Source organism: Leuciscus leuciscus (genome assembly GCF_965113295.1).
Source record: "Leuciscus leuciscus genome assembly, chromosome: 5".
NCBI lineage: Eukaryota > Metazoa > Chordata > Actinopteri > Cypriniformes > Leuciscidae > Leuciscus > Leuciscus leuciscus.
The window spans coordinates 52,761,824-52,774,903 of NC_138729.1; the positions used below are offsets into that span (position 1 = coordinate 52,761,824).

The 13,080-nt window shown below is 44.1% G+C and overlaps 1 protein-coding gene and 1 long non-coding RNA gene across 6 annotated transcripts in view; one reads left to right on the forward strand and one right to left on the reverse strand.

Annotated features, from left to right (window-relative positions):
* Positions 1 to 13,080, forward strand: part of cita (citron rho-interacting serine/threonine kinase a) — a 139,165-nt gene that overhangs the window by 61,507 nt on the left and 64,578 nt on the right. For all 5 annotated transcript variants that reach the window (XM_082171199.1, XM_082171200.1, XM_082171202.1 and 2 more), the window contains exons 13-14: positions 563 to 682; positions 6,106 to 6,276. In XM_082171199.1, the coding sequence (XP_082027325.1) occupies positions 563 to 682; positions 6,106 to 6,276 (291 nt within the window). The remainder of the gene's footprint in view (positions 1 to 562; positions 683 to 6,105; positions 6,277 to 13,080) is intronic.
* Positions 1 to 13,080, reverse strand: part of LOC309499861 — a 128,990-nt gene that overhangs the window by 9,569 nt on the left and 106,341 nt on the right. The gene's annotated exons all lie outside the window — the stretch shown is intronic.

The following is a 13,080-nucleotide window of genomic DNA, read 5'->3' on the forward strand; positions in this document are numbered from 1 at the left end:
CGCTTGTCTTGTTGCCCTTCAACTGAAAATTACAACCAAAAGCCACACAATGTGGCATCGTATCAGTAATTTATTTGACGAGTTGGGCGCACCTAAAATGGCGCCCCCCCATTGTCCAAAATATGTATAGAACGATATGGATTTTTAAAATAACGTAAATTTTTTTCATGGGTTTTCGACTACATATTTCAGTATAAGACATCATTTACATTATAGTAAGCCATACAAGTCTTAATACACAGGGTTCTCTTTAAGTCAGATGCATAAAAATCTGAATTAGTCTAATTTGAGGGGAAGTAAAGCTGATAATCTGTCAGACAGAGCAGGACTTTATCAGCACACACTCTTTGATGGACGTATCTATTGTTTCATATCTAGAACAGCAAAACTGACTGGATTTCATATCTGCACTCTTGATGTTCCGCCTTTAATGCAAATACTCTCACTGATAAAACCACTCTTGGCACGCTGGGCATTTTTTGTTCTGACCTTGCGTTCCAGCAACTGCTGCATCTCTACATAACAGACGTGTGTGTGTGTGTGTGTGTGTGTGTGTATATAGAGTCTGAAGCGCAGTCTGGAACAGGCTCGTGTCGAAGTGTCACAGGAAGATGATAAAGCTCTCCAGCTCCTCCATGACATCAGAGAACAGAGCAACAAACTCCAGGAGATCAAGGAGCAGGTGAACAAACTCACTTCACTACATATATACTATATATATTATAGGCTGCATTTATTTGATAAAAAATACAGTACAAATCTGAAAATATTATTACAATTTAAAATAAAGTTATACTGTAAAATGTACTTTATTCATGTGATCAAAGCTACATTTTCATCATCATTACTCCAGTCTTCATTAGAGCTGCACCATTATGGATAAATTGAGAATCACACCTTTTTATTTCAAACAGAAATCACGATTCTCCCATGATTTTGAATAAAATAACATGTAATTTATTAGAGGTTCTGACAAAATGTTAATTGCTGGAGTCTATTTAAAAAATGTAATCTAAATTAATTATATTTAAAAAAAAATCAGGTTGAGTGATTGATGATTCAATGACTCACTTAAAGAGTCGTAAAGAGTGTGTGTGTGTGAGTGAAAATAGCTAAAAAAAATATTTCATTAATTTGAACTAAAAAAAAAATGTTATCGGGTTGAGTGAATAATTAAATGACTCGCTCATAAAGACTTCACTTGTTTCATTACTGGATGAATCAGTGTTTTTGAACGAATCTCTTGAATGAATGATTCAATGACTCACTTGTTTCATTAATAGATGAATCAGCGTTTTTGAGCGAATCTCTTGAATTAATGATTCAATGACAAATACATTTAAGTCACTTGTCGCCACCTACTGGTATAACGATGTAATTAAAACATTCAATCATCGCTGAATAAAAGCTTCTAATCTGCTGAATGGTAGTGTAACACGGTTTCCAGAAAAACATGACGCAGCAAACCTGTTTTCAATATTGATAATCTGAAAAGTTTCTTGAGCAGCAAATCAGTATATTATATGAACTCTGTATCAGTCCGAGTGCTTCCCGCGGGATCTCCATTAGCTCGACTTTATTAGCCATTCATTTGCAGAACCTCATCCTGTAATTGAGGACTCGCTGAGGAGGCTCTTCTACACGCCAGCTAATCGCTAATCATCACACATCATTAAGTTCTTCCGTGTTACTTTTTTCCCTCAGTGTTTCCTCATAGTTTCCTGGTTTATTGGTGAATGTGTTTCCTCTGCAATCATAGTCGTTTGTTCAGGATAATGTCCTGTCAGTGATTGAGTGATCATTGAGTGATCGAGAGGAACTTTTTTTTACCTGATCATAGATTAGTGATGTTATGCTTACACTGTATTTGAAGTTTATGTTTATGCCAGAATGGGTTTTCTTATGGGACATAATCACAAAAGGCAAACATGCAAGTTCTGGTGGTTCTGTGTGTGTGTGCATGAACATGAGCTCAAGGCATTATGGGGAATAATATTTCACTCACTGAACTAGAGACAAGAATTAGTGGATAATCCTGTGCTGGAAAACGTGTCGTGAGCTGGTTTTAAACCCTGAGTATGCTGGGATCTCAAAAAGGCTTTGTCACAAACTGGCGGGAGTTTGATCTGTTTTTGTGTGGAAATTCTCCAGATTAGTTTGAAATCTTTTCAGCCTATCTGTATATATCAACACACACACACACACACACACACACACACACACACACACACACACACACACACACACACACACTAGTGTTTAGTAGCATGCTAGACACTTTGTTCTTGTTACATTGAAGTAATTAAGTGTCATAGTGATTGACGTCTCAGCAGATCTCATCCAGATCACCGATCACTCACTCACTCACTCACTCACTCACTCACTCACTCACTCACTCACTCACTCACTCACTCACTCACTCACTCACACACTCACACACTCTAACACTCACTCACTCACTCACTCACACTCACTCACTCTCTCACTCTCAATCACTCTCTCACACACACACACACACACACTCACTCAATCACTCTCACTCAATCACTCTCACTCAATCACTCTCACTCAATCACTCTCTCACACATACTCACTCACTCACTCACTCATTCTCTCTCTCATTCTCGCTCTCATTCTCTCAATCACTCTCTCTCTCACACACACACACACACACACACACACACACACACACACACACACACACTCTCACTCACTCTCACACTCACTCACTCTAACTCACTCTCTCATTCTCTCACACTCACTCTCACACTCACTCACTCTCTCTCACACACACTCTCACTCAATCACTCTCACACACACACACACACACACACACTCTCACTCAATCACTCTCTCACACATACTCACTCACTCACTCATTCTCTCACTCACTCATTCTCTCTCTCATTCTCTCAATCACTCTCTCTCTCTCACACACACACACACACACACACACACACACACACACACACACACACACACACACACACACACACACACACACACACACACACACACTCTCTCAATCAATCACTCTCACACACACACTCTCACTCAATCACTCTCTCACACATACTCACTCACTCACTCATTCTCTCTCTCATTCTCTCAATCACTCTCACTCTCTCTCTCTCACACACACACACACACACACACACACACACACACACTCTCAATCACTCTCTCTCACACACACACACACTCACTCACTCACTCACACTCACTCTCTCACTCTCAATCACTCTCTCTCACTCTCAATCACTCTCTCACACACAAACACACACGCGTGCGCACACACACTCACTCACTCTCAATCACACACTCTCTCAATCACTCTCTCAAACACACACACACACACACTCACTCACTCACGCAATCACTCTCTCTCACACACACACACACACTCACTCACTCTCTCAATCACACACTCACTCTCTCAATCACTCTCTCAAACACACACACACACACACACACTCACTCACTCACGCAATCACTCTCTCTCACACACACACACACACACACACACACACACACACACACACACACACACACTCCAGATTGTGAATGAAAATATTGGTATATCTGTATATCTGCACGTCAGATTCATCTGGAGTTCGTGCCGCTGTTTCTCCCTGCACTGAAAAACTCTTGCTGCATCCTAAAACACACGTGTGTTTGTGCCTGACACATGACAAGTTCCTCTTCCCTTGTGTGAGCGTGTAAAATGATTGACAGGCAGAAAGAGACTCCGTCTAATCCAGCTAATCTACACTCAAAATTTAAGATTTATGTAATTGAATTGATATATATTGTTAGTTTGTTATTTAATGGATTAACTACTGTTAACAAATGAGATCTTGTTATAAAGTTTTACTGATTTCTCTAAGGGTGTACTCACACTAGCCAGTTTGAACCGTGCCCGAGTGCGTTTGACCACCAAAGCGCGGTTCGTTTGACTAGTGTGAGTGCTCCGAACCGTGCCCGGGCGCGGCTCGATTAGCCGGCCCTGGCCCGCTTGGAAGAGGTGGGCCAGAGCACGGTTCAGTTGGACTCGGGCGCGGTTCGCATGCAGTGTGAGCGCTAACCGTGCTGGACTCCATTGTGTTCAGTGAGAGCGCCGCTCTTCCTGTTTATCCCGAAACCGTCGCACCATAATGAAGTAAGCGTGCTCCGGCACGAATGCTGAAACCCTATGTGAGTGCAGGCCAGAGGGGGAGTGGGGAGGGGGGACAATCGTACTCGGGCCCGGTTCATGGCAACCGTGCCTAGTGTGAGTACACCCTAATAGTACTAATAAACTGAATGTGTTTTTTAATAACTGGGTTTATATATTTATCATAAATAAATCCAATTAGCTTCAATCTCATACATTTTATCTAATTGAATATTGCTTGTTCCAACCATATTCAACCACTTGTTTTAACCACAGTCATAGTTTTTAACAATTAAAAAAATGTTAAATACATTTTTAATAAATGCATTTAAAAACAATCAGATTTTTTTAAAGTGAAATCAAATAGATGCAAATAGTTAATAAACTGTCATGAATTTTTTCAATCAAGTAATCATTACATTCAGTTTATTATTTTGTTTTTGTTAAAAATCCAAATGGATGGGAATTTATATGCATGGCCTAAATATATATATATATATATATAAATATATAGTGCACTTGCAGTCTCATTGTTTAAGGCTCTGGGTTCAGACTGAAATGACTGTGTTCGGTCTGTCTGTATGTGTGTGTTTCTCTCTGGCCTCTAAACGCGGCACAATTAACCCCGTAAGACCCGCCGACTTCAGAGAGAGTCTCAGCCAGTAATCATTCACATGATATCTCAGTCCCTCTCTGAAGCCGCGCGTTTGATTCCTTAATGCATCTTCCTCGTTCAGACCCTCATTAACCCGTCCGGCTGCTGTCGGCAGGGCGTCTCACAGGAACATGAGCTCTTCTCAGAACACTGGAGGAGCGGGAACACACGCCGACGTTTAGTGTTGCTCTTTATAGCCAGGGTTATTATCATTTCTGTTATGCTGAACATGCAATTTATGAATGCACTGCAAAAAAATGCTTTTCTTTACTTAGTATTTATGTCTTGTTTCCAGTCCAAATATCTAAAAATTCTTAAATCAAGATATGCCATAAGATATTATGTCTTGTTTTCTGGGGAAATCTATCAAAATTGAGTGAGCTGTTGCTTAAAATAAAATGATCTGTCAATGGGGCCAGAAAAATAATGTTAATTCAAACAGAAACAAGATACATTTTCTTACCCCATTGTTTTAATTTAGCTTGTTTAATTTTATTTTTTATTTCCCCAGATAACAAGACATAATATCTTATGTCATTTTACTAATCTAGTAAATGCATCTTCATTTAAGAATTTTTAGATATTTTGATTGGAAACAAGTAAAAAACACTGAGTGAGAAAAGCCATTTTTTGCAGTGTGCGACTTCATATATTTGAGCTGATGTTTCTCGGTGAGTGTGTGTGAGTTTGTGAGCTTGAGTGTGTGTAAGCTTGTGTGTGCGTTTGTGAGTGCGTAAACGTGCTGAACATGCATGAACTTCATATTTGAGCTGATGTTTCTCGGTGTGTGTGTGTGTGTGTAAGCTTGTGTGTGCGTGAGTGTTTGTGAGTGTGTGTAAGCTTGTGTGTAAGCTTGTGTGTGCGTGAGTGTTTGTGAGTGTGTGTAAGCTTGTGTGTAAGCTTGTGTGTGCATGAGTGTTTGTGAGTGCGTAAACGTGCTGAACATGCATGAACTTCATATTTGAGCTGATGTTTCTCAGTGTGCGTGCGTGTGAGTTTGTGAGTGTGTGTGTAAGCTTGTGTGTGCGTGAGTGTTTGTGAGTGCGTAAACGGTCTGAACATGCATGAACTTCATATTTGAGCTGATGTTTCTTGGTGTGTGTGTGTGTGTGTGTGTGTGTGTGTGTGTGTGTGTGTGAATGCATGTGAGTTTGTGAGCGTGAGTGTGTGTGTAAGCTTGTGTGTGCGTGAGTTTGATTGTGAGCATGTGTGAGTGCGTAAACGTGCTGAACATGCATGAACTTCATATTTGAGCTGATGTTTCTCGGGGTGTGTTGACGTGTGTGTGTGTGTGCAGGAATATCACGCTCAGCTGGAGGAGATGCAGGTGACCGTCAGACAGCTGGAGGAGGATCTTTCTGCCGCCCGCCGACGAAGCGACCTGTACGAGACCGAGCTGAGAGAGTCACGACAGACCAGCGAAGAGCTCAAGAGGAAAGCAGCCGAATACCAGCAGAGGATACAGAAGGTGTGTGTGTGTGTGTGTGTGTGTGTGTGTGTGTGTGTGTGTGTGTGTGTGTGTGAACAGTGGATCAGTGAACATCAGAAGGAATATAAAAGATACAATAACACTTCCTGAAATGAATAATGTCTCAAGTACAGCTGGAGAACAATGTCACTTAATGATTTATTATACTTCACCAGTAATTATTATATTTATATAATAATATAATATAATAATATAATATTTTGTTAGATTATCTAATGTCTAATATTTAGTCTATCTATCTATCTATCTATCTATCTATCTATCTATCTATCTATCTATCTATCTATCTATCTATCTATCTATCTATCCATCTATCTATCTATCTATCTATCATCTATAATCTATCTATCTTTTCATAGACTGATTTTATGTTGCTCTTGATTATAAAATAATTTTCATCTGCATCTTTTGAAATTTTAAGAAAAAAGTTTTGTAGGAAATTATAAATTGTGCTTATGTATGAATTCCTTTACAAAACAGAGATATGTGTAATGGAGTGGAGCTTAAAGGCATGCTGGGATTGAATCTGGATTAAGAAGAAGCTCAAATATAAGAACTTTCATTTGTCACATATTTTGATCACTAAATCCTTCCCAGACTTACACGAGTTATTTGAGTTATCTGGCATGAGAACAACAGACGGAATAAAGAACGAGTGGGAGAGTCCAGACGTGTGTGTGTGTGTGTGTGTGTGTGTGTGTGCGCACTAAAGTACTTGGCCACTGTATAGCTGTCTAGATATTGGAAGAACCATTATTGGTCCACACTCACAGACACTCACACACGCATTTTCACACACGCATTTTCACACACGCATTTTCACACACACACACACACACACACACACACACACACACACACACACACACACACGCACACACACACACACACACACACACACACACACACACACACACACACACACACACACACAGACACACACACACACACACGCATTTTCACACACACACTCACAGACACACACACAAACACGCATTTTCACACGCACACACTCACAGACACTCACACGCACACATTCTCACACACGCATGCGCACGCTCACAAACAAGCAGATATTGAAAGAACCATTATTGGTCCACACACACACTCACACTCTCACAGACACACACACACACACACTCACACACACGTATTCACACGCACACACTCATAGACACTCACACAGGCACACATTCTCTCACTCACACACACACACACACACACACAGGTGCACATTTGCACACACACACACACACAAACTCACACTCGCGAACACAAACTCACACTCGTGCACACGCTTTTAATCACTTGCACTCGCACACACAAACTCAAACTCGCGCACACTCTTACAAGCACTCGCACACACTCTCGCACACGCAAACACACTCAAACTCGCGCACACGCTTACAAGCACTCGCGCACACACAAACTCACACACGCTTTTAATCACTTGCACGCGCACATACACAAACTCAAACTCACGCACACGCTTTTAATCACTTGCACACACACGCGCGCACACACACAAACTCACACTCACGCACACGCTTTTAATCACTTGCACACACACACAGTCACACTCGTGCACACGCTTTTAATCACTCGCACATACTCTCGCACATGCGCACACACTCAATCTCGCGCACCCGCTTACAATCACTCGCACACACACAAACTCACACGCGCACACGCTTTTAATCACTCGCACACACACAAACACACACGCGCACATGCTTTTAATCACTCGCACACACACAAACTCACACTCGCGCACACGCTTACAATCACTCGCACACACACTTACAATCACTCGCACACACACAAACTCACACACGCGCACATGTTTTTAATCACTCGCACACACACACAAACTCACACTTGCGCACACGCTTTTAATCACTTGCACACACACAAACTCACACTCGCGCACATGCTTTTAATCACTCGCACACACACAAACTCACACTCGCGCACACGCTTACAATCACTCGCACACACACAAACTCACACACGCGCACATGTTTTTAATCACTCGCACACACACAAACTCACACTCGCTTTTAATCACTTGCACACACACAAACTCACACTCGCGCACACGCTTACAAGCACTCGCGCACACACAAACTCACGCACACGCTTACAATCATTTGCGCACACACGCACACACACACAAACTCACACTCGCGCACACGCTTTTAATCACTTGCACGCGCACACACACAAACTCACGCACACGCTTACAATCATTTGCGCACACACGCACACACACACAAACTCACACTCGCGCACACGCTTTTAATCACTTGCACTCGCACACACTCTCGCACATGCGCACATACTCAAACTTGCGCACACGCTTACAATCACTCGCACACACACAAACTCACACACGCGCACATGCTTTTAATCACTCGCACACACACACAAACTCACACTCGCGCACACGCTTTTAATCACTTGCACACACACAAACTCACACTCGCGCACACGCTTTTAATCACTCGCACACACACAAACTCACACTCGCGCACACGCTTTTAATCACTCGCACACACACAAACTCACACTCGCGCACACGCTTTTAATCACTTGCACTCGCACACACTCTCACACTCTCGCACACGCGCACACACTCAAACTCGCGCACACGCTTACAATCACTTGCACACACACAAACTCACACTCGCGCACACGCTTTAATCACTCGCACACACACAAACTCACACTCGCGCACACGCTTTTAATCACTTGCACACACACACTCTCACTCGCACACACACAAACTCACACTTGCACACACGCTTTTAATCACTTGCACACACACAAACTCACACTCGCGCACACGCTTTAATCACTCGCACACACACACTCACACTCGCGCACACGCTTTTAATCACTTGCACACACACAAACTCACACTCGTGCACATGCTTTTAATCACTTGCACACACACAAAGTCACACTCGTGCACACGCTTTTAATCACTTACACTTGCACACACTCTCGCACACGCGCACACTCAATCTCGCGCACACGCTTACAATCACTCGCACACACACAAACTCTCACATGCGCACAAGCTTTTAATCACTCGCACACACACAAACTCGCACACGCTTTTAATCACTTGCACACACACAAACTCACATTCGCGCACACGCTTTTAATCACTTGCACACACAGTCACACTCGTGCACACGCTTTTAATCACTTGCACTCGCACACACGCTTACAATCACTTGCACACACACAAACTCACACTCGCGCACACGCTTTTAATCACTTGCACACACACAAACTCACACTCGCGCACACGCTTTTAATCACTTGCACACACACAGTCACACTCGTGCACACGCTTTTAATCACTTGCACTCGCACACGCGCACAAACTCACTCGCGCACACGCTTTTAATCACTTGCACACACACAAACTCACACTCGCACACACGCTTTTAATCACTTGCACACACAGTCACACGCGCACGCTTTTAATCACTTGCACACACACTTGCACACACACAAACTCAAACTCGCGCACACGCTTACAATCACTTGGCACACGTTTACAATCACTCGCACACACACACTCACACTTGCGCACACGCTTTTAATCACTCGCACATACACAAACTCATACTCGCGCACACGCTTTAATCACTTGCACTCGCACACACTCACACTCGCGCACGCTTTTAATCACTTGCACACACACACTCTCACTCGCACACACACAAACTCACACTTGCACACACGCTTTTAATCACTTGCACACACACAAACTCACACTCGCGCACACGCTTTTAATCACTTGCACACACACAAACTCACACTCGCGCACACGCTTTTAATCACTTGCACACACACAGTCACACTCGTGCACACGCTTTTAATCAGTTGCACTCGCACACTCTCGCACGCGCACACACTCAAACTCGCGCACACGCTTACAATCACTCGCACACACACAAACTCAAACTCGCGCACGCTTTTAATCACTTGCACACACTCGCGCACACGCTTTTAATCACTTGCACTTGCACTCGCACACGCGCACACACTCAAACTCGCGCACACGCTTACAATCACTCGCACACACACAAACTCACACACGCGCACACGCTTTTAATCACTTGCACACACACAAACTCAAACTCACGCACACGCTTACAATCACTCTCGCACACACAAACTCGCACACGCTTTTAATCACTTGCACACACACTTGCACACACACAAACTCAAACTTGCGCACACGCTTACAATCACTTGCACACTTACACTCGCGCACACGCTTACAATCACTCGCACACACACAAACTCACACTCGCGCACACGCTTTTAATCACTTGCACTCGCACACACTCTCGCACATGCGCACACACTCAATCTCGCGCACACGCTTACAATCACTCGCACACACACAAACTCACACATGCGCACATGCTTTTAATCACTCGCACACACACACAAACTCACACTCGCGCACACGCTTTTAATCACTTGCACACACACAAACTCACACTCGCGCACACGCTTTTAATCATTTGCACACACACAAACTCACACTCGCGCACACGCTTTTAATCACTTGCACTCGCACACACTCTCGCACATGCGCACACACTCAATCTCGCGCACACGCTTACAATCACTCGCACACACACAAACTCACACACGCGCACATGCTTTTAATCACTCGCACACACACACAAACTCACACTCGCGCACACGCTTTTAATCACTTGCACACACACAAACTCACACTCGCGCACACGCTTTTAATCATTTGCACACACACAAACTCACACTCGCGCACACGCTTTTAATCACTCGCACACACACAAACTCACACTCGCGCACACGCTTTTAATCACTCGCACACACACAAACTCACACTCGCGCACACGCTTTTAATCACTTGCACTCGCACACACTCTCACACTCTCGCACACGCGCACACACTCAAACTCGCGCACACGCTTACAATCACTTGCACACACACAAACTCACACTCGCGCACACGCTTTAATCACTCGCACACACACAAACTCACACTCGCGCACACGCTTTTAATCACTTGCACACACACAAACTCACACTCGTGCACATGCTTTTAATCACTTGCACACACACAAAGTCACACTCGTGCACACGCTTTTAATCACTTGCACACACACACTCTCACTCGCACACACACAAACTCACACTTGCACACACGCTTTTAATCACTTGCACACACACAAACTCACACTCGCGCACACGCTTTAATCACTCGCACACACACACTCACACTCGCGCACACGCTTTTAATCACTTGCACACACACAAACTCACACTCGTGCACATGCTTTTAATCACTTGCACACACACAAAGTCACACTCGTGCACACGCTTTTAATCACTTACACTTGCACACACTCTCGCACACGCGCACACTCAATCTCGCGCACACGCTTACAATCACTCGCACACACACAAACTCTCACATGCGCACAAGCTTTTAATCACTCGCACACACACAAACTCGCACACGCTTTTAATCACTTGCACACACACAAACTCACATTCGCGCACACGCTTTTAATCACTTGCACACACAGTCATACTCGTGCACACGCTTTTAATCACTTGCACTCGCACACACGCTTACAATCACTTGCACACACAAACTCACACTCGCGCACACGCTTTTAATCACTTGCACACACACAAACTCACACTCGCGCACACGCTTTTAATCACTTGCACACACACAGTCACACTCGTGCACACGCTTTTAATCACTTGCACTCGCACACGCGCACAAACTCACTCGCGCACACGCTTTTAATCACTTGCACACACACAAACTCACACTCGCACACACGCTTTTAATCACTTGCACACACAGTCACACGCGCACGCTTTTAATCACTTGCACACACACTTGCACACACACAAACTCAAACTCGCGCACACGCTTACAATCACTTGGCACACGTTTACAATCACTCGCACACACACACTCACACTTGCGCACACGCTTTTAATCACTCGCACATACACAAACTCATACTCGCGCACACGCTTTAATCACTTGCACTCGCACACACTCACACTCGCGCACGCTTTTAATCACTTGCACACACACACTCTCACTCGCACACACACAAACTCACACTTGCACACACGCTTTTAATCACTTGCACACACACAAACTCACACTCGCGCACACGCTTTTAATCACTTGCACACACACAAACTCACACTCGCGCACACGCTTTTAATCACTTGCACACACACAGTCACACTCGTGCACACGCTTTTAATCAGTTGCACTCGCACACTCTCGCACGCGCACACACTCAAACTCGCGCACACGCTTACAATCACTCGCACACACACAAACTCAAACTCGCGCACGCTTTTAATCACTTGCACACACTCGCGCACACGCTTTTAATCACTTGCACTTGCACTCGCACACGCGCACACACTCAAACTCGCGCACACGCTTACAATCACTCGCACACACACAAACTCACACACGCGCACACGCTTTTAATCACTTGCACACACACAAACTCAAACTCACGCACACGCTTACAATCACTCTCGCACACACAAACTCGCACACGCTTTTAATCACTTGCACACACACTTGCACACACACAAACTCAAACTTGCGCACACGCTTACAATCACTTGCACACTCACACTCGCGCACACGCTTACAATCACTCGCACACACACAAACTCACACTCGCGCACACACACGCACACACTAGCACACACAAA